The sequence below is a fragment of the Lutra lutra genome, chromosome 16 (assembly GCF_902655055.1).
Source record: "Lutra lutra chromosome 16, mLutLut1.2, whole genome shotgun sequence".
NCBI lineage: Eukaryota > Metazoa > Chordata > Mammalia > Carnivora > Mustelidae > Lutra > Lutra lutra.
Genome location: NC_062293.1, coordinates 26408858 through 26432009, shown reverse-complemented (window position 1 = coordinate 26432009; position 23152 = coordinate 26408858). Strand labels below are relative to the sequence as shown.

General features: G+C 44.9%; 2 protein-coding genes across 5 annotated transcripts in view; one reads left to right on the top strand and one right to left on the bottom strand.

Moving 5' to 3' along the window:
• Positions 1 to 124: 124 nt before the first annotated feature.
• On the bottom strand, positions 125 to 744 carry LOC125086679 (ADP/ATP translocase 3-like). Its single transcript, XM_047706023.1, has one exon. It carries the CDS (start codon positions 742 to 744, stop codon positions 424 to 426), a length of 321 nt encoding a protein of 106 aa, XP_047561979.1. The 3' UTR covers positions 125 to 423.
• A 7934-nt stretch (positions 745 to 8678) lies between these two features.
• SPAG9 (sperm associated antigen 9) overlaps positions 8679 to 23152 on the top strand; it is a 141307-nt gene continuing 126833 nt past the window's right edge. For all 4 annotated transcript variants that reach the window (XM_047706158.1, XM_047706156.1, XM_047706157.1 and 1 more), the window contains exon 1: positions 8679 to 9126. In XM_047706158.1, coding sequence (XP_047562114.1) covers positions 8824 to 9126 — 303 coding nt within the window. In that variant the 5' untranslated portion in view covers positions 8679 to 8823. The remainder of the gene's footprint in view (positions 9127 to 23152) is intronic.

The window sequence follows — 23152 nt, the reverse complement described above, 5'->3', positions numbered from 1 at the left end:
ATCCTTATTTTTGGAAGTCCACACTTTGTTTTAGAGAGTAAGAGGGGTGTTGAATAAGTGGAAAGTACCACTAAGGACTCTACCCTTGTGCTTAAGTACAAAGGTAGACATGATTTTTTTTTTCTTAAATAAATACTTAAACACACCTCGGGTCCCACAAGCACCTGGACTCTAAGGTCTGTGCCAGGGAGCTGCTGGCCTGTGGACCCACAAAACCTCGTGATTCCCCTCCCCCCCATAATCAGTACATGGAATCTGGTGCCAATGATAGATCACAATGAGCCCCCTTTGGAACCTTCCCCAAGCCTCTACGCGTGATCTGGCCGGGACAAGGACACTGGAATTTCTCGAAGATCAATGGTCCATAACAGTTAAAAGTATTCTACAGGATTCCCTTGGTCCCCGCGTCTGGAGGAGGAACGTCTAGATGACCTTCTTCAGCTCGTCATACAGGACCAGCACGAACGCGCCCCCAATACCCCTCAGGACGTTGGACCACGCGCCCTTGAAGAAGGTCTTGCCCCCTTCGTCTTTGAAGATCTTCCGCCAGCAATCGACGGTCCCCTTGTACATGATGTCCGCTCCTTTGCGCCCCGACTGCATCATCATGCGCCGTCGCACGGTGTCAAATGGGGAGGAGACCACGCCCGCCACAGCCGTCACGGTCTGCGCGATCATCCAGCTCACCACGATGTGGGTGTTCTTGGGGTCCGGGAGCATACCCTTGGCGGTGTCGTACCGCATCTGGGGCTCAGGAAGATGCTTCCCTGAAGACCCCACATACCAACCTAGGGAGCAGGTACATCAAGTTGTCTGTGCTGGGGGGTCAGGCCCTGGGAGGCCTAGAGGCTTAGCTTTGCAAGCCGAGCCTGGGGACTTGGTGGCAGAAGCGGATGGTAGACAGCAGCTGGCTCTGAGGTGAGGGCTGCCACCCCAGCCAGATTTCAGAGACATCTCACATAACATCAGAGTCGAAGGTGGCCAAATGAAACAGGGAATGATACATGGGGGATGGGGAGCGGGGCATGAGCTGTAGTAGCTCAAAACTTTAACTCTGAAGGCCCAGGCACACAAGAATATGACTTGCTTGAGACCAGCCAGAGAGCATTCACCTTTACCCACCTCCAACAAGTGCCTAAAGACATACTTAGCCCTCTTACTGTCAGTGCTCTTACGGGGAGTTTCAGGAGGGGTAGGGGTTAGCCAAAAGATGGTCTTCTTCTTCTTCTTCTTCTTCTTTTTTTAAAGATGTTTTATTTATTTATTTAAGAAAGAGAACACAGAGGGAGAGGAAGAAGCAGACTCTGTGCTGAGCAGAGGTCATGACCTGAGCCCAAGGCAGATGCTTAACCAACTGAGCCACCACTCAGGTGCCCCAGGACTCATTATTTTTATTTAAAAGAGACCACACATGCTTGTGACCTAAAGGGACTGTTTCAATAATCCTCTTATTTTTAAAAAATTTTACTTATTTATTTGACAGAGAGATCGCAAGTAGGCAGAGAGGCAGGCAGAGAAAGGGAGGGAAGCAGACTCCTTGCTGAGCAGAGAGCCTGATGCGGGGCTTGATCCCAGGACCCTGAGATCATGACCTGAGCTGAAGGTGGAGGCTTAAACCACTGAGCCACCCAGGCACCCCTCAATAATCCTTCTGGACCAAGCTTTCCTTTGAACTAGGTCTGTTCTGTGATTGTGGTCTCAGGAGTAGGCCAGATTTGGTTGAGACAAAACAAATAAATCATTTTTCACTGTTTATCTGAATCGGAGAGTTAACCTCCAAGCCAAGCATCTGTCGAGATTACTTTCCCCTTGGCAGAATCCTTCAGGACGGCTTTGCCTAAATAACCTCCAGACCTAACTGTTCTTTTCTCTTTGCCATTACTGTACTTTGTATGTATGTAGATTTCACTAGCACATGGTTTATGCCTCCCAGGCCTGCCTCCCTTATAGACTGCTCATCTTGAGGGCAAGTACTATGCCCGATCTATGTTAATCTTAGCTTAGAACCTTCACCCTGGGCCTAGCACAGGACCCATCACTTCCTAGGCAGTAAGTGTTGGCTGAATTTCACTGAGTTCTTAAAGATGGTGGATTTCAGGAGTGATGTTTTAGATCATTGGGATCTTCCCCCCAAATCATATACACAAATGAATTGGCATTTAGAAGAAATAGCTTCTTCTCACCTCCATTCCTTTCCCAGCATGACTGTTAGTGTGTCAAAATCAATTCCTAAACTAGAATGAATTTGCGATGTTATCCCCAACGAAATCTATTTAAGATTTTTGGAAATGGGCTTTGGGTTTGTCTGATGTTTCCTAAAATTTTAATCTATGTCTTTCTCATCTATTTATTTAAGAGACTCAAGTGAGGGAGTGGGGGTGGAGTGGGGGACCAGAATTCAGGTTTCTTGCTGGCAAGTCTCACTGGGTGCTTACTCACTCCAGAGAAAAGAAGTCCCCTTGTATGTACTTGACTCTTCTCCCCAAGGACAATGAAGACTTCCTGGATCACTCTACAGATTGTCAAATGTTAACTATGTGACATCTGGAAGATGGGACTCTATGGGTGATTTTAATTTTCTTTGTATTTAGCAAATATTCTATAGTGAGTCTGCATGTGTCTGTAATCGGAGGGAAAATCCAACCTGCTATTTTTTTTTTTTTTGAAGATTTTATTTATTTGACAGACAGAGATCACAGGTAGGCAGAGAGGCAGGCAGAGAGAGAGGAGGAAGCAGGGCCCGTGCTGAGCAGAGGCACAAGCATGTGGGGCTTGATCCCAGGACCCTGGATCATGACCCGAGCTGAAGGCAGAGGCTTTAACCCACTGAGCCACCCAGGTGCCCCCAACTTGCTATTTTATTTTATTTTATTTTTTAAAGATTTTATTTATTTATTTGACAGAGAGAGATCACAAGTAGATGGAGAGGCAGGCAGAGAGAGAGAGAGAGGGAAGCAGGCTCCCTGCTGAGCAGAGAGCCCGATGCGGGACTCGATCCCAGGACCCCGAGATCATGACCTGAGCCGAAGGCAGCGGCTTAACCCACTGAGCCACCCAGGCGCCCCAACTTGCTATTTTAAAAATATATCTTTTGGGATGCCTGGGTGGCTCAGTGGGTTAAGCATCTGCCTTTGACTCAGGTCATAATCCCAGGGTCCTGGGATCGAGTCTGGATTCAGGCTTCCTGTTCAGCCAGGCTCTGCTTCTCCCTCTGTCCCTCTCCCCTGCTCCTGCTCTCTCTCTGACAAATAAATAAATCAAGTCTTAAAAAAAAATATATCTTTGGGGTGCCTGGGTGGCTCAGTGGGTTAAGCCTCTGCCTTGGGCTCAGGTCATGATCCCAGGGTCCTGGGATCGAGCCCTGCATCGGGCTCTCTGCCTAGCAGGGAGCCTGCTTCCCTCTCTCTCTGCCTGCCTCTGCCTACTTGTGATCTCTGTCAAATAAATAAGTAAAATCTTAAAAAAAAAACAAAATCTTTTACTCCCAGAGTGAACTTCAGCTCTATGTGTAAAAAGTATGCTGAGGTGGGCGATGAGCCTCTTGTTTCCCTTAACCCAAGTCAGAAGGAAGTGGAGAAAAAAATAGCCCTTAATACAAATATGACCGATATTCCTTGGACCCATTAAAAACAGCCTTATGTACTGGGATTCTTGCTTCAGACATATATTCTGCCTCCTCATTTTATTTTAATTAATTTGAAGATTTCATTTATTCATAAGAGAGAGGGAGAGAGTCAGAGAGAAAGAGAGAGAGGGAACACAAGCGGGGGCGGGGGGGGGAGGGGCAGAGGAAGAGAGAGAAGCAGGCTTTTCAGTGGGCAGGGAGCCCCAAGGCAGGGCTCTATCCCAGGATCCTGGGATCAGGACCTGAGCCGAAGGCAGATGCTTAACCAACTGAGCTACCTGGGTGCCCCTATTTTTTATTTTTTAATTTTTTAAAATTTTTATTTATTTTTAAAAATTTTATTTATTATTAGTCACCATAAAATACACCATTAGTTTTTGATGCAGTGTTCCAAGATTCATTGTTTATGTACAACACCCAGTGCTCCACCCACTACCAGGTTCACCCATCCCCCAGCCCCCTTCTTTTTTATTTTTTTAAAATAAGCTCTAGCCTAAAGTGGGGCTCAAGTCCAGGACCCTGAGATTAAGAGTTGAATGCTCCACTAACTGAGCCAGGCAGGCTCTACCCCAGTTTCCTCATTTTAGAGGTAATTTCTGCTAGTCCAGAGTTCCAAGTGGGGGGTGTTGAATGTAATAGCACTTGCCTGGAGACCTTCTTGCAACTACAACCTGGACAGATTTATCCATCTTATGCTGACACCTTAAAAAGGATTTTTTAAAAAATATTTTTTATTTATTTGACAGAGATCACAAGTAGGCAGAGAGGCAGGCAGAGAAAGTGGGGGAAGCAGGCTTCCCGCTGAGCAGAGAGCCCGACACGGGGCTTGATTCCAGGACCCTGAGATCATGACCTGAGCCGAAGGCAGAGGCTTAGCCCACTGAGCCACCCAGGCACCCCTTAAAAAGGATTTCGAAGGAAAAACTGAGGGCTGAGAAAAGTCCTCTGGAACTTTCCAAGAACTCTGAATTCCACAGCAAGACTGTGTCCTCAAGGACTTTCTGGTTTGTGATCTAGTTTGTGATTATTTGTCATTTCACACTGCAATAGGTGGAAGGCCTTGGGAACTAGGAGCCTTCTTTTCTTTTCCTCTTTTAGAGACCCTCTCTCCACCTATGGGAAAATATAGTTTGTGAAAGCAGAGAAATTGATTCACTTAGAAATAACCATAAAAGTTCGAGAAGGCTAGACAAACAACAGGACTAGTAATTTCAGTCTTCCCGTGATTATAGTTATTGTGCTTGGGAAGAAACACCTCCCTTCCTGCCTCCATCAACTCCTCCCCTCTGCTGCCCCCATTAGTGTCCTCACTATTTTTGTAAGGCCGAATAATCTCTTAAAATGGAATTTCCTTCCTTTTAGGAATCAAGAATAAACATTTACTCTAAAGTCCATAATATGACCTGTTTTCCTGAATGACTCTTAGTCTTTAACAATAATCGCAGCGCTAGTGGGTGCTGGAAATTTATCCAGGTGGTCAAGTATAGGAGGTAGGATTACTGTCTACGCAATTAATGTAACATTGACTAACGGTACTAAATTTTTTTTTAAAAGATTTTATTTATTTATTTGACGGGCAGCAATCAAAATAGGCAGAGAGGCAGGCAGTGAGGGGGAAGCAGGCTCCCTGCTGAGCATTGAGCCTGATGGAGGGCTTGATCCCAGGACCCTGAGATCATGACCCCAGCCAAAGGCAGAGGCTTAACCCACTGAGCCACCCAGGTGCCCCTAATGGGACTAAATCTTAAGGCCTTCTCTCCTGTCTTTCACTCCCACCTACAAACAAGAATCATAGGGTTTTATTTTATGTTACTTTATTTTATTATTATTTTTTCCCCTCCCTGAGAATCATAGGATTTTACAATTGCAAGAGGGGTGCCTGGGTGGCTCAGTCGGTTGAGCATCCAACTCTTGATTTCAGCTCAGGTCTTGATCTCAGGGTTGTGAGTTCAAGCCCTATGTTGGTTCCATACAGGCTGTGGAGCCTGCTTAAATTAAAAAAAAAAAAAAGGTGTTTGGGTGGCTGAGTTGGTTAAGCATCTGCCTTCAGCTGGGGTCATGATCCCAGGGTCCTGGGACTCAGCCCTGCTTTGGGCACCTTGCTCAGTGGAGGGCCTACTTCTCCCTCTCCTGGCCACACCCCACCTCACTCCCTGCCCATGTGTGCACGCTCTCTCTCTCTCTAATAAATAAATAAAATCTTTTTCTTTCCACTTTATCACATGGTTGTATGCTTCTATTAAGTTGACCATAAAGTCACTGTAACCATAAATTTTTATTTAACAGCTTTACTGAAATATAATTCACATACAACACAATTCAATTTTTTAAAGTATACAATTCAATGGCTTTTGAAGATTTTTTAAAAATTTATTATTTGAGAAAGAGAGAGCAAGTGAGCGAGCAGGAGCGAGGGGAGGGGGAGAGGGAGAGGGAGAAGGTGACTCCTGTTGAGTGGGGAGCCCCACACCAGCCTTGATCCCAGGACCCCAGGATCATGACCTGAGCCACTCAGGGATCCCCCTCAATGACTTTTAATATATTCAGAGTCATGTAACTATCAACAAATATATTTTAGAACATTTTCATTACCCCCAAAAGAAACCTCATACTCATTAGCATCATTCATTTTCCCTCATTACCCCAGCCAGCTCAAGGCAACCACTGATCTTTCTTTTTTTTTTTAAATTTATTTGACGGGGAGAAGGGCAGAGGAAGAGGGGGAAACCTCCCGCAGACTCCCCATTGAGCACAGATCTGGACCCAGGGACTGATACCACAGCTAGGAGATAATTACTTGAGCCAAAATCAAGAGTCAGGTGCTTAACCAACTGAGCCACCCAGGTGCCCCAGGCACTGTTCTTTCATATGTGGTCCTTCGTGACCGGTTTCTTTTACTTAGCATAGTATTTTCAAGATCTATCTATATTGTAAAATGCACTTCATTTCTGCTTATTGTTGAATGCTAAATATTCCAAGATATGCATATACCATATTTTATTCATCTATTCAACATCTGATGGATATTTGGCTGGATTTTATTTTAAACAAATATGACCTCTGAGAGCTAGCAGAAGCTTAAAATTAAGACATAAATATATATTTCATGTCTTTCTATATCGAATTTATACCTAAAGAAGCATACGTCTCCCTCTGCCTGCTGCTCCCCGTTTGTGCTCTCTTATACTCTTTTCTTTTTTTTAAAGATTTTATTTATTTGACAGACAGAGATCACAAGTAGACAGGGAGGCAGGCAGATAGAGAGGGGGAAGCAGGCTCCCTGCCTGGCCGAGAGCCCAACGTGGGGCTCAATCCCAGGACTCTGGGATCATGACCTGAGCGGAAAGCAGAGGCTTTAACCCACTGAGCCACCCAGGCGCCCCATCTCTCTCTCTTTTTGACAAATAAATAAAATCTTAAAGAAGAGGTAATCTGTGCCCAGCATGGGGCTGGAAGTCAAGAACCAGAGATCAAGAGCCTCCTGCTCTACTGACTGAACCAGCCAGGCACCCCTCCCTTAAATTTTTTGATGTGTATGATAATATTGTGCGAAGACAAAATGCAGCCTTACCCTAGGTTCTCCTACTCGTCTGACTTCCGGGGAGGGGGTGCGGAATCTATATATTTATATCTATATCTATTTATATGTCTAAATGACAGCCCTCAGGAAGGGAAGAACGAAAAGTCTAGACCAAGAGTCTTGACCCAGACATATACACAAACAATATAAGGGTGGGTATGCAGTGAGATGAGAAAGAGGGACAATACAGACCGCTGTTAAGTCTTAATATTTTCATTTTTGTCCTTCCGAGTTTATAGGTTGGCCTCTGTCCAACGTCCATACTGTTTTTGTGGGTCTCCAGGTGGGTCCAGATTGGAAGGCTGTGGGAGACTCATTCATACTCGGTAGAAAAAACTCGAACTTGTAAACAAGTCGAGGGTGTCTGATCCTGGAAGTGGCGTACTCCCTCACTAAACCTTCCTTTATCCGAGTCCTGCCTTCTCTTCCCCATTCTTTGAAGAGACCGGCCTCAATACGACTGAGTCACCTGCCTCCCGTCCCGTCTACGGAGGTTAAAGAAGACCGGAAAGCGATCCTTGACTCAGTCCGCCCGAGGCTTGGGTGTTGTGTCATTCCCCACACGTGATGCTCTCCCAGGCTGCGGAGACCTCACGTATCCTGGGACTTACTCACCCCAGAAACTCCACCCCTTTCCTCCTGTACTCCCCAACCACTCACTTCCCCGCTCCGCCGCTCGAGACTAGAGGAAAGTAGGGTGGCTGGAGCCCGGAAATACCACCCTCCCAATCTGGACGGGAGAAGCACAGAAACTCAGTTTGGAAAAGTGCAAGATGTGGCTTTAGTTTTATCCTTCACCAGAATGCTCTGTACTAACTCTTTTAGGCTGTCCTTACTGTCCTTATCCCCAAACAGTTGTGTCGAGACCACCTTATCACTTAGGGAGACCTCGTCTTATTAACGTGGCTTTCCCTCTCCCTCTGTTTCCCACTTTTCTCTGAGCCCGAGATTCTTAATCTGAACTGGTTTGAGCTGGGTGACCTTGAGTGAACTACAACTTTTCTGGGCCTACTTTCCCTGTTCGTGAAACGGAGGGCAAACGTCTACCACACCACGCCTGTCGGGAGGAACAAATGAGAAAGCCCTTTGTGAGCTGAAAAAGGCAATAGAAATGTTAGCTATGTTAATTCTGGACGGCTAGTCACTCTTCCAGAACCCCTCCCTTTCCTTTGGGACCCGCCCTGCGAACCCCGCCGGGGGCTGACAGTTCTCGCCACCCTCCTCCAGCCGTCTTTCCCATTGGCGAAGGGGTCGGCCGCGCGGCGCCGAGTGTTGACGCCACGGCGCCCCCTCCGCTGGCGCAAGATGACGCATGGCCCCGCCCCCGGCCGCGCCTGGCCTCCCGCGGGGCCCCGCCCATCGGGCCGACGCGGCGCGGGTCCCGCCCCGTGGGTGACGTGTGGCGCGCGCGGCCCGGCCGCCCCGGCAGTTGGTGCAGCGGCCGTTGGGCTGAGTGCGCTCACCCCACCCCTCTCCTCCTCGGGCCCGGACCCCCCACCCCGCCGGCCGCAGCCCCAACCCCAGACCAAGCCCCAGGCGGGCCCGTCCCGTGCGGGCCCGTGACACCCTCTCAGCCGGCGACGCCCCGGGCCGCCCGCCCGCCCGCCCGCCCGCCACCATGGAGCTGGAGGACGGTGTGGTGTACCAGGAGGAGCCCGGCGGCTCCGGGGCCGTGATGTCGGAGCGGGTGTCCGGCCTGGCTGGTTCCATCTACCGCGAGTTCGAGCGGCTCATCGGGCGCTACGATGAGGAGGTGGTCAAGGAGCTGATGCCACTGGTGGTGGCCGTGCTGGAGAACCTGGACTCGGTGTTCGCGCAGGAACAGGAGCACCAGGTGGAGCTGGAGCTGCTGCGGGACGACAACGAGCAGCTCATCACCCAGTACCAGCGGGAGAAGGCGCTGCGCAAGCACGCCGAGGAGGTGAGGGCCGGCGGGAGGGGAGGGCGGGGGCTGGGCCCGAGGGCGGGCGGGGGGCCGGGGATCGCGGCCTGGGAGGGGGCGCGCCTGAGGCCGAAGCCCCCCGGACCGACCCGGCGGCCGTGAGGCGGCGTCGGAAGCCGAGGCAGGCGGGTGAGTGTCCAGGAGAAGGGAGGGAGATGAAGAGGCAAGGCCCGGGGAGGAAGCCTCAGCTTGGCCTGAGGGCACCTGAGGTTGGCTGAGGGCGGAGATTATAAGGGTGGCCGGTAGCGGGTGGTAGTTTAGGGAAGTTTCCGACCACCGTAGGATAGTCGGACGGCGGTTCAAACTTTTACCATGGTGTGTGTGTGGTGGGGCATTTACACACTTCTGTCCTGGCTATGTAACTTCCGCTGGTTCCAGTACCTTTCCAGGGGGTTGCTGCTTTGGGAAGTTAGAGATCTCCCTCTTTCGGTCAGTTTCTTCGTGACGTCTTAACCCTGTTGAGAAGGAGGTTTTATTTTATGTTTTTTTGGTGTCTTGGTTGACACTTTGTCAACATTTAGATGTTGTATAGCAACGCTCTGTAAGTAGAGCGTACAATTTTATTTTGTTGATATCACACACCAAAGCGTTTCTCCGTGTCAGGTGGTCACCTTGGACAGTTCCCTTTAAAAACCCTCTGTTTATTTATGAAGAGGACTGGGGGCGGGGCGGGTTGGGGAGATGTAGGTGACTGTCGACAACCGTTTTCAGACTGCATTTTACAGGTGCCCTTAACCCTAGCTAACACCTGGGCAGTGACCTCGGTGCCCTCACCTCGGGTCTGTGAACGTTTTGGAGGTCTGGAGTGCAAGTGATAGGCCTTGGACTTCTTGAGGCACTCAAGGATTTAAGCTTTCAGGCTGTGTTGGCATTATTTTTGTGGAAGTTATCTAATGCAGGTGAAGTGTTCGTCTTTGTTTTCTGAGCATCTAGTACACCTAGCTAAGTACATGGTGACTGAAGGAGCTAAATAACAAATCATTGAACCACCGACATATTCTCTTTGAAAAATGCTAGAAAAAAGGTATTAGGACGTGAGATACGTTTAGCAGCTCATTTCCTAACCCTAAATAGTACTCCCATTTTAACTTTATTTTGTCACTTATACCTTTGTACCAGTTCACATAGTTCTTTTTATTCTCCTTTTTAAGCTTGACTGTAGTGATGATTTTTCTGATTTTGTGATCCATTTGCCTCAAAGGAATGCCATTGCACTTGCCAAAGAACATTGACTTTATTTCAAGAATATTTCCAAGTCTTCAGGGAGGGAGGGATTGAAAAAAAAAATCTAAAGATGGGATTGCAGTTTCCAGTGGTTTATTAGCACTGTTAGAGGTCATGTACTACTTTTGAGATGGTATGCTGTGTCTTCAACCTCATACAGGCGTTTACCAGTATGTCGATGCAGTAGGAAGAGACATATATACACAGGTGAGGAGCAGGCCCAGCATGACTTATCACCTTGGATAAAAGAAGTGGTCCTGCTAGCTTTAAACTCCAGTAGGTCCATGTGAACATAGCAAAAGGCCAGGGTCACACGTGCCAAGAAAATATAACTGCTACAAGAAATATAACTGCTACAGGTTGCAGAATCAGAAAATAAAACTGACTAATTGCTAAGCACCTGATTGGATATTAATTTCTTAAGTATATGACTCTTTAAATGTCAAATGTTTTTGTTCTTTATACTTTTTCAGATATGTCTATAAATTATATATAATGAAATCTTTGGGCAAAGAGCCATGACCTGAGAATAGAGAACATTGATGAAATGCTAGATGAGCCAATTCCCAGACCACAAACATAAAACTACCTTGTTAATCACTTTTTATGTAAGATGATAAATCAAGTTTTACCCAGTCTCCAGAAATTAAGTCTTTCTTAGGCCAGTATGCACAAGTGAATTCTGTGTTTAATTTTCTGGGAGTGCTCTGATTGGGGCCTTTAATGCGGAGCCTAAGAGTCTGCTATTATAGCAAAAGTGCCTCAGGGTATTTACTGCAAAAGTACTTGAAAACCTGGAAATTGTCCATCACCAGAATGTGTAAAGTAAATTCTGAGCACCTTTGTGGAACTTGAGGAGGATATATAAATGGTGAGAATGTTTTAGGGGGTGTGAAGTGCTATAATCTCTTACTTAGAGGAATTCTTAGCAAGGAATCGAAAATATTCTACTGATGTTACTTATCTTGAATATTTTACCTTTTTCTTTGTTTTTATTTGAATTTTTGGTTTGAGTCTGCTATTTTTGTGTCTTTAAAAACAACCTGGGGTGCCTGGGTGGCTCAGTGGGTTAAGCCGCTGCCTTCGGCTCAAGTCATGATCCCAGGTCCTGGGTTCGAGCCCCACATCGGGCTTTCTGCTCAGCAAGGAGCCTGCTTCCTCCTCTCTCTCTGCCTGCCTCTCTGCTTACTTGTGATTTCTCTCTGTCAAATAAATAAATAAAAATCTTAAAAAAAAACAAAACAACAACCTAAAGGAAGGCTGATTTTATTATTTATTTAGTTACTAGTTTTTAAGATTTTACTTCCTTATTTGACATAGAGAGCGTACAAGTAGGTGGAGTGGCAGGCAGAGCAGAGGGAAAAGCAGGCTCCCTGCTGAGCAGAAAGCCCGATGTGGGGCTTGATCCCTGATCCCCGGAGCCTGGGATCATGACCTGATGAAGGCAGCTGCTTAACCAACTGAGCCACCCGGGCGCCAGGGAAGACCGTTTTTGGTCGCTCGGTTGGATGAGCGTCCGCCTGTCTGCTCTATCCAGACTAAGCCCTGTGAATCTATGAATGATTTATTTGTAAATCAGTGGGTTTTTTTCCTCCAATATTTTATTTAAATTCAAATTAGTTAACATAGGTGTAGTATGAGTTTCAGGAGAGTGGTTCTCCCCGCCCCCCCAAGATTTTTTTTTTTTAGGTAATCTCTACACCGGATGTGGGGCTAGAACTCAACCCTGAGATCAAGAGTTGCATGTTCTACTGACTGAGCCAGCCAGGCACCCCTCAATCAGTGATTTTTTTTTTTTTAAAGATATTATATATTTATTTAACAGAGAGAGGAAACACAAGGGAACACAAGCAGGAGCAGTGGGAGAGCGGAGAAGCAGGCTCCCTGCCATCCCAGGACCCCAGGATCTCGATCTCAGCCGAAAGCAGACACCTAATGACTGAGTCACCCAGGTGTGCTGTCAGTCAGTGATTTTTTAAAAACATAAGTCTGTCTATACAGTGATCTGGAGAGAGATGTTATTCTTGGGAAGGATATGTTAGTGTTTTTGGTTTTTGTTTATACGAGTTCTGATTCTTTTACCACAACTTTTCTGATAAGAAGGCAAATGAGTTTAAGAAAACTTTTTTAAAAGTTAAAAAAAATTTTTTTTTTATTTTTTTTTTAAAGATTTTATTTATTTATTTGACAGAGAGATCACAAGCAGGCAGAGAGGCAGGCAGAGAGAGAGGAGGAAGCAGGCTCCCTGCTGAGCAGAGAGCCCGATGCGGGGCTCGATCCCAGGACCCTGAGATCATGACCTGAGCCGAAGGCAGCGGCTTAACCCACTGAGCCACCCAGGCGCCCCTTTTTTTTTTTTTTTTTTTTTTTAAAGATTTTATTTATTTATTTAAAAAAAATTTTTTTAAAAAAGATTTTATTTATTTATTTGACAGAGAGAGATCACAAGTAGGCAGAGAGGCAGGCAGAGAGAGAAGGGGAAGCAGGCTCCGAGCTGAGCAGTGAGCCTGATGCAGGGCTCTATCCCAGGACCCTGAGATCATGACCTGAGCCGAAGGCAAAGGCTTAACCCACTGAGCCACCCAGGTGCCCCTGTTTTTTAATTTTTTAAATTTATTTTTAATGTTTTAAAAGATTTTATTTATTTGACAGAGAGAGAGACAGCCAGCCAGAGAGGGAACACAAACAGGGAGAGTGGGAGAAGGAGAAGCAGGCTTCCTGCAGAGCAAGGAGGCTGTCATGGGGCTTAATCCTAGGACCCTGGGATCATGACCTGAGCCGAGGGCAGATGCTTAATGACTGAGTCACCCAGGCGCCCCTAAAAATTTTTTTTAAAGATTTTATTTGTCAGAGAGAGAGAGAGTGTGCAAGCAGGGGGAGTGGCAGGCGGAGGGAGAAGCAGGCTCCCTGATGATCAAGGAGCCTGTTGTGGGACTAGATCCCAGGACACTGGGATGGTGACTTCAGCCGAAGGAAGACACTTAACAGACTAAGCCACCCAGGTGTCCCCATAAAAAAAAAGTATATATATATATATATATATATATATCTCCAAACCATAAAAAAAAGTACATATATATATATTTTATATATAAAAGTATAAAAGTATAAAAAAAAGTATAAAAGTATATATAAAAGTATATATATATATATATATATATATCTCCAAACCCAAGGTGGGGCTCAATCCCAGGACCCTAAGACCATGACCTGAGCCAAAGGCAGAGGCTTAACCCACTGACCCACCCAGACGCCCCTTAAAAATACATTTTTTTTTATGCTGTGCTTAGCACTCATAGAGAATACAGCTCTTACCTAAATAAATTACTATTAGGTTGAAATAAAATAAATCAACCCAGTTTAATAATATACATAATGTATTCAGAAAACTGATATTTAAAAAAATATGTGTGTTGGGCACCTGGGTGGCTCAGTTGGTTAATCAGCAACTCTTGATTTCAGCTCAGGTTATAACCTCAAGGGTCATGCAGTCGAGCCCCAGGGAGGGCTCCATGCTCAGCGTGAAGTCTGCTTGAGATTCTCTCTTCCTCTCCCTCTGTCTCTCCCCTCACTCAGTCTCTAAAATAAATAATTAAAAACTCTTAAAAACAGGGGCGCCTGGGTGGCTCAGTGGGTTGAGCCGCTGCCTTCGGCTCAGGTCATGATCTCTGAGTCCTGGGATCGAGCCCCGCACCGGGCTCTCTGCTCAGCGGGGAGCCTGCTTCCTCCTCTCTCTGCCTGCCTCTCTGCCTGCTTGTGATCTCTCTGTCAAATAAATAAATAAAATCTTTAAAAAAAAATAAATAAAAACTCTTAAAAACATATGTGTGTAAGTCTGTACATTTTGAAAAATTAGCCAGTGATATTTATGTATTCTTTAGTAATCTTTATGCCCAGTATGGGGCTAGAACTCAGGAACCCAAGATCAGGAATGACATGCTCTTCCCATTAAGCTAGCCAGGTGCCCCTTAGTGATATTTAGTTAGTAGTTTGAAGCGAGAAAGTTTTATTCACTTAGGAATCGTAGTGTCTAGTAGTTTGGCGTAATAGCTGCCTCTAAAAATATTTGAACTGAACCACAGAAATTTACATATTAATCAATACAACAAGGAAGTTTCCAAATTGAGGATATAGAGTTATTAGGAACTTTCAAAAATTTGTTTTAAAATTAATTAATTTAGGGTCGCCTGGGTGGCTCACTGGGTTGGGGCCTCTGCCTTTGGCTCGGGTCATGATCTTGGGGCCTGGGATTGAGCCCCACATCGGGCTCTGTGCTCAGCAGAGTTCCTGCTTCCCCCTCTTTCTCTCTGCCTGCCTCTCTGCCTACTTGTGATCTCTGTCAAATAAATAAAATCCTCAAAAAAAATAATTTATTTGAGTGGGGGAGTGTGTATGTGTACAGGGGGATGGGCGTCTGTGCGATGAATAGGGAGAGAGTCTCAAGCCGACGCCTCACTGAGTGTGGAACCCATGAGAGGCTGGATCCCACAACCTTGAGATCATGACCTGACTGGAAACCAAGAGTTAGCTGGATGCTTAATCAACTGAGCCACTCAGGCTCTTCCTGTTTTTTCTTTTTTAAATTAGTAAACTCTTCAGTAAATTCCTCCCGCCTAGCTTTTTATTAGGAAAATGTTCAAACATACAAAAAAACTAAAAGTGCATTGATAATCTGTATATGCATCACCTAGATTCAGTAGTTGTTGTGTTGTGTGTATACATACGTACATACACGTACACTCAACATTTATATACATATACATTTTTAAGTTGCTAAACCATGGCAAAGTAAATTGCAAATGTTATAACATTTCAACTTTTACAACTTAGAGTACTTATCTCTTAAAAAAACGAGAGCATTCCTGGATACAGGCTGGCTCAGTCAGTGTGGACTGTGTGACTCATAATCTTGGGGTCATGAGTTCAAGCTGCACATAGGGTGTAGAGCTACTTAAAAAAAAAGAAAATAGTAAAAATTTAAATTTAATTTAAAAAAAAGAGAGAGCATTCTGCCATGTAACCACAAAATTATTTACATTGAGAACATTTTTTTTATTTTTTTATTTTTTTTTTTTAAAGATTTTATTTATTTATTTGACAGAGAGAAATCACAAGCAGGCAGAGAGGCAGGCAGAGAGAGAGGAGGAAGCAGGCTCCCCGCTGAGCAGAAAGCCCGATGTGGGGCCTGAACCCAGGACCTGGGATCATGACCTGAGCCAAAGGCAGGGGCTTAACCCACTGAGCCACCCAGGCGCCCCGAGAACATTTTTTAGTGTTATTTAATATTCCATTTGAAATAATTCTTTACGATTTTTTTTTTTTTTAATTTGACACGGAGAGAACATGAGGGGGGAGGATCAAAGGGACACGCAGACTCCCTGCTGAGCAGGGAGGGCTATGCCAGACTCCATTCTGGGACTCCAGGATCACGGCCTGAGCCAAAGGCAGTTGGTTAACTAACTGAGCCACCGAGGCACTCTGAATGAAGGGCACAGTATGTGGGTCATAAAGATAAGTGTTCATATTTTTTTAAGTTTTTTTTTTTTTTTTAATTTCTTTTCAGTGTAACAGTATTCATTGTTTTTGCACCACACCCAGTGCTCCATGCAATATGTGTCCTCCCCAATACCCACCACCTGGTTCCCCCAACCTCCCACCCCCTGCCCCTTCAAAACCCCCAGGTTGTTTTTCAGTGTCCATAGTCTCTCATGGTTCTCCTTTTTTTAAGGTTTTATTTATTTATTTGACACAGAGAGAAAGACAGCGAGAAAGGGAACACAAGCAGCGGGGAGTGGGTGAAGGAGAAGAAGGCTTAAGCAGGGAGCCCAATATGGGGCTCGATCCCAGGACCTTGGGATCACGCCCTGAGCAGAAGGCAGTTGCTCAGTGACTGAGCCACGCGGGTGCCCTAGATACTTCTGTATAAGGAATTTAAATCTGAGATTATAAAACTGAAAATTGGTTAAGATTTTTTACTTAAAATTAAAGCACAAAAATATGATGGATTGTTTTTCTCCTTTGAAACTAAGATACAGAAATTGAGAAACTGATCCTTTTAAAGAGCTGGGAGGAAGCTCCCCTGATCTGGTTCTACTGTATCCTGGCTCCATAGGTGGCTAGAAAGATAAACAGACCCATAGATGATCAGAAAGAACAGATATTTATTGACCCAGGCACTGTTGTAGGCCCTGGGAATATAACTACGAACAAAACAGACAAGAAAGGCAGACTGTATTTATTTATTTGAGAGAGAGGAGAGAGAGCGCGCATGCGCCCGAGCATGAAGGAGAGCATGCAGGGTGGAATGGAGAGGAAGAGGGAAAGAACTCCAAGCTGACTCTGTGCTGAGTGCAGAGCCCGGCATGGGGCTCAGTATCATGACCCTAAGATCATGACCTGAGCTGAAAACAGGAGTCGGATACTTAGCCAACTCAGCCACCCAAGTGCCCTGCCATGCAGGAAATTAAAAAAGGTGATGTGATAAAGAGTGAAGAGGCAGGCACTTTAGATGAGTACACACCTTTATAAAAGAGTAAGCTGTCCATGCAGGAAATAATTCATCTCATAAGAGTACTTCCTTAGATTTGACACTTTAAATGTATATAGTTAGAATTTTTCCTAATCGTTATTCTTGAAAATTCATAGAAGTAAAGGAGCTCTCATAAGTGCATTTTTTCTATTTTTCTCTTTCTTTCTTTCTTTCTTTTTTTTTTAAGATTTTATTTACTTGCGAGAGAAAGAGTGTGAGAGCACGAGAAGGGAGAGGGTCAGAGGGAGAAGCAGACTCCCTGCTGAGCAGGGAACCCAGTGAGGGACTTGATCCTGGGACTCCAGGATCATAACCTGAGCCGAAGGCGGTCGTCCACCCAACTGAGCCACCCAGGTGCCCTAAAGTCCAGTAAGTTAACATGCAGTGTTATATTCATTTTAGGTGTACAACATAGTGATTCAACACTTCCATACAATACCTAGTGCTCATCACGACAAGTGCACTCTCTAGTCCCCCTCACCACTCCCCTCCCCACTCCCAGTCACCTCATTCTGGTAACCATCAGTTTGTTCCCTAGAGTTAAGAGTGTGAAGAAACATATTTTGGTTCTGTGACTTTGAACTCTCTTGATGTTCCCCTTTTTCTTTTCTTTTTTAAATTAATGTATTAGAGAGCAAGAGCAAGTGCACATGCGCGCAAGTGGGGGAGGGGTAGAGGGAGAGAGAGAGAAACTCAAGCGGAAGCCCTGCTGAGTGCGGAGCCCCGCTCCAGGCTCAATCCCAGGACCCTGAGATCACGACCTGAGCTGAACTCTAGTTGGCTGCTGAACTGACTGAGGTACCCAGGTGCTCCTCTTTCCTTTCTTTCTCTTTCTTTTTCTCTGTCTCTCTCCCTTCCTTCCTTCCTTCTTTCCTTCCTCCTTCCTTTCCTCCCTCCCTTCCGTCTCTTTTTCGTTCTTTCTCTCTCTCTCTCTTTTTAAGCCCCACTTGGGGCTTCAACTCATGAACCCAAGAAAAAGAACTGCATGCTCCACCAACTGAGCCAGCCTGGCCCCCCAGTTTTTCCCTCTTTCGATCACTTTGGATTCCTCTTCCTTTGTTAGCTTTGGCATTCCTTGGAGTTCTTTCTGAGGTCCCCTCTAGTTCTCAACTTGCCGTTGCCTAACTGGTATTATTCATTTCCATGGGGTCAGTTACCATTTGTTGACCATTCCAAAATGTATATCTCATTCATTTCCTAGATGCTTATAGAGTGCTGACTGTGTACCTGGTATCGTGTCCACTGGGGACATAGTGGTGAGCAAAACACGAGTTCTTTCATGAAGCTGACAGCCTGTTAAGAACCTTAAGACCAGATCTCTTTTTGGAGTTTCAGATCCACGTTACTCTTGTTTCTTGGACATGACTGTCTCCTGACATGTCCAAACCTGAATTTCTCTCGCAGGCTTGCTGCTCCTCTGTTCCCTGTCTTTGTAAGGGATACTACTGTCTGCTGGCCAGATAGCTCACTACCATCCTTATAGGATTTTATTTATTTATTTATTTGAGAGAGATTGAACACGAGCCGGGTGAGGGGCAGAGGGAGAAATAGACTCCCCGATGAGCAAGGAGCCCCTTGCAGGCTTGATCCTGGGACTGTGGTATTGTGACCTGAGCCAAAGGCTGAGGGTTAACCAAGCTGAGCCACCTAGGTGCCCCAATTCTTCTCTCTTCTTTTTTTTTTCTTCTCCTTTATCCCCATTGCTACTTTCGTTTTCAACATTTAAATATTTTTCTTTATTCTTAAATGTCTGAAGTCCTAAGATACAAGACGTTGTGACCTGGCTATTCCTTATCTTACCAGCCTCATCTTTTCCTTTTTGAGCCATATATTGAACACCTGGAGTTTATTTTTGTTTTGTAAATAGTATTCTTTCTCTCTAGGGCTCTTTTTTTTTTTTTTTTTTTAAAGATTTATTTATTTATTTATTTGAGAGGGAGAGATGGAACACAGGCAGGGTGTGTGGGAGAGGGAGAAGCAGACTTCCCACCGAGCGGGGAGCCTGATGTGGGGCTTGATGCCAGGACCCCGAGATCTTGACCTGAGCTGAAGCAGACGCTTATCAACTGAGCCACCCAGGTGCCCCAAAGATGCCTCTCTTTGCGTGGCACTCTGTTTCTCTTCTGTTGCCTGGGTAACAGTATTCATCTTTCAGGTTTCAATTCTGGAATGCTTTTTATGAACACCCAAATGTGGATCGTGCCCATCTTATATTGTCCCACCACATACTCTTTCTTTCCCTACCTAGCACTTTCAGTGTTTTAGCAAACTAACCTATGGCTTTAACTCCCCCACTAAACTACTAGGGGGCTGTAGGTATTTAATAGACTTGTTAGTTGTTTGGAGGGATGGATGAAAATGCTAAAAGGTCAAATTGCTAAGCCTAACTATTTAAAGTTCTCTTTTGTGCATTCAAGTTATTTGTCCTTACCATTGGTGCCAAGTTATGCTAAAACTTCCAAAAAGTTCTTCAATAAGTCCTTTGACTTTTGTATAAAAAAAAAAAAGACTTCTGAGGATAGTTATTGCAGATGCTTTACCTACGTTGTCGTATACATAATTATATTCTAGAACTACTTATGCATTTAAATATTTTATTTATTTGTTTGACAGAGATCACAAGTAGGCAGAGAGGCAGGCAGAGAGAGGAAGGGAAGCAGGCTCCCCGCTGAGCAGAGAGCCCTATGGGGGGCTCGATCCCAGGACCTGGGATCATGTCCTGGGCCAAAGGCAGAGGCTTTAACCCACTGAGCCACCCAGGCACCCCTAGAACTACTTATATATTTAAATTGAAATATTAAGATCATAGGCATTACTTCCTGGCATTTGCGAAGATTGGACTAGGTGATCCTTTTTCATTTTTTAGAATTTCTTTTTTATTTCTTTTTTGTATTGTTTGTTTTGGGGGAGGAGCTAGGTGATTATTTTAAACTTAATGTGGCTTTTTTTGTATTTTAATTAATTTTTTTTTTTTAAAGATTTTATTTATTTATTTGACAGAGAGAGATCACAAGCAGGCAGAGAGGCAGGCAGAGAGGCAGGCAGAGAGAGAGGAGGAAGCAGGTTCTCTGCTGAGCAGAGAGCCCGATGCGGGGCTCGATCCTAGGACCCTGAGATCATGACCTGAGCCGAAGGCAGCGGCTTAACCCGCTGAGCCACCCAGGCGCCCCTTTAATTAATTTTTGATTTGTTTGAGTTGCTGCTTGAGAAATAAGTTCGTCTGAATAAAACTTCCACATAAATGAGGGCTAAGTGCCCAAACTTAATTTTATTTTATTATTATTATTTTTTAAAGATTTTATTTATTTATTTATTTATTTAACAGAGATCGAGAGAGAGAGAGAGAGAGAGAGAGAGAGAGATCACAAGTAGGCAGAGACCGGGGTCGGGGGGAGGGGGAGGAGGCAAGGGGGGAGCAAGCTCCCTGCTGAGCGGTGTTCGATCCCAGGACCCCGAGATCACAACCCCAGCCGAAGGCAGAGGCCCAACCCACTGAGCCACCCAGGTGCCCCTCCCAAACTTAATTTTAACTATTTGCTTAGAATCTTTTGATAGAAATTTTTTTTTTCCCCTAAGGTTTTATTTATTTACTTATTTGAGAGAGAGAGAATGAATTAGCATGGGGAAGGGCAGAGGGAGGAAGAAGCAGACTCCTGCTGAGCAGGGAGACTGATGTAGGGCTGGATCCTGGGACCCCAGAATCATGACTTGAGCCCAAAGCAGTCACTTAACCGACTGAACCACCCAGGTGCCCTAACCACATTTATTTTTGAAGAAAATTTCATTGTGAAGAACAGGGAAAATTTTATTTCTTGAGCATTGAAACATATATTGGTTAAAAGCATCTACTAGGTTATTATATAATTAAATTTTTAATTTCTATTATCAAATATTCAGTTTGAATTTTCTTTCAGTTACTTATTGCCCTAGACTTTTTTTTTGTTACTGCTACCTATTCAAAAACAAATACCTTTTAAAAAGTTAAACAGGTTGCACAGAAATGTGGCATCAAATAAACAGGCTTTTGTAAAACCTGGAGGGTAACTTTTTAAAAAGGCTATTGTTTGTCTATGGTTCTACTATGAAAATAGTCTGCTTGAACTTGTTTGATGTGATTTGGGAAATGTTTAACAGAAATTACCCCCTTATTTGTGGCTCTGTTCAGTTTTTTAAAATTTATTCTTTCTTTTAAATTTATTCTTTCTTTTTTAAAATTTATTCTAAAATTTATTCTTTACTCTTTCTTTAAAGAATACTTTTATGCTGGGATAGGAATTCATCCAGTCATTTACTCAGTGTTAACTACCTCCCAAGCTAGCTGAGGGCCAGGGAGTGAGCAAAGATTTCTGAAGAGCTAAAATGAATGTCTCAAAACTTTGTGTAATAAAGTTCATGATCTTGGCCTACTAAAAAAACATTTAAAGGCAAAGCACTTAGTCATAGTATCTTCATTTTATTTTACTTAGTTTAGTTTAGTTTAGTTTTGAGAGAATGTGTGCACCTGAGGAGCAGGGGAATAAGTAGAGAGAGCTGGGCATGGAGGTTGATCTCAGGACCCCGAGATCATGACGTGGAGCGGAAACCAAGAGTTGAATGCTGGGGACCAGGGTGGCTCCATTGCTTTGGTTAAGTGTGTCATGCACAGGTCATGATCTCAGGGTCCTGGGATCGAGCCCCACGTTGGACTCCCTGCTTGCAGGTACCCTGCTTCTGCCTCTCCTCCCTGCTTGTGCTCTCTCTCTCTCTAGCTCTCTCTCTCTTGCTATCTCTCTCTCTCTCTCTGTCAAATAAATAAAATCTTAAAAAATGTCAGATGCCTAACCAACTGAGCCACCCAGGCACCCCTATAATAATCCAATTTTATTTATTTATTTACTTACTTATTTACTTGTTATTTAAAAAAATATTTATTTATTTGACATACCACAGAGAGAGAGCACAAGCTAGAGGGGCGGCAGGGAGAGAGGGAGAAGCGGGCTCCCGCTGAGCAGGGATCTCCATGCAGGACTCGTTCCCAGGACGCTGGAATCATGACCTGAGTTGAAGGCAGACGCTTAAATGACTAAGCCACCCAGGTTCCCCAGTATCCTTACTTTATTTTATTTTATTTTTTTGAAAGTAGGCTTTTTAAAAAATATTTTATTTTTATTCGAGAGAGAGAGTGAAATTGAGCATGAGAGGGTAGAAAGTCAGAGGGAGAAGCAGACTCCCCATGGAGCTGGGAGCCCGGTGTGGGACTTGATTCTGGGACTCCAGGATCATGACCTGAGCCGAAGGCAGTCGCTTAACCAACTGAGCCACCCAGGCACTCTTCTGCTTTGTTTTTGTTTGTTTGTTGGGTTTTTTTTTAAAGATTTTATTTATTTGACAGAGATCACAAGTAGGCAGAGAGGCAGGCAGAGAGAGAGGAAGGGAAGCAGGCTCCCCGCTGAGTAGAGAGCCTGATGCGGGGAGGACCTGAGATCATGAGCTGAGCCGAAGGGAGAGGCTTTAACCCACTGAGCCACCCAGGCGCCCCTTCTGCTTTGTTTTTAAGATTCTGTTTATTTATTTGACAGAGAGAGCACAAGCAGGGTGAGTGGGAGAGGGAGAAGCAGGCTCCCCACTGAGCAGGGAGGTGATGTGCTTGATCCCAGGATCCTGAGTTCATGACCTGAAAGTACGCACTTAACTGACTGAGCCACCCTGGTGCTCCTTTAGTATTCTTATTTATTTATTTATTTATTTATTTATTTTTTAAGATTTTATTTATTTATTTGACAGAGATCACAAGCAGGCAGAGAGAGAGGAGGAAGCAGGCCCCCTGCTGAGCAGAGAGCATTATATGGGGCTCGATCCCAGGACCCTGAAATCATGACCGAGCCAAAGGCAGAGGCTTTAACCCACTGAGCCATCCAGGCGCCCCTAGTATTCTTATTTATTTTATTTTAAGATTTTATTTGTTTAATTAAAAAAAAATTTTTTTTTTAAAGATTTTATTTATTTATTTGACAGAGAGAGATCACAAGCAGGCAGAGAGAGAGGAGGAAGCAGGCTCCCTGCCGAGCAGAGGGCCCGATGCGGGGCTCGATCCCAGGACCCTGAGATCATGACCTGAGCCAAAGGCAGCGGCTTAACCCACTGAGCCACCCAGGCGCCCCTTGTTTGTTTAATTTTAGAGAGAGAGAGTGAGGAGCAAGCACAAGCAGAGGTTGTGGCACAAGCAGAGGGAGAGGGAGAAGCAGATTCCCTGCTGAGCCAGGAGCCCGAGGT

Bases quoted from the DNA above. Each gene is read 5' to 3' on its own strand.
- LOC125086679 (XM_047706023.1), bottom strand. From the start codon at position 744: ATGCGGTACGACACCGCCAAGGGTATGCTCCCGGACCCCAAGAACACC.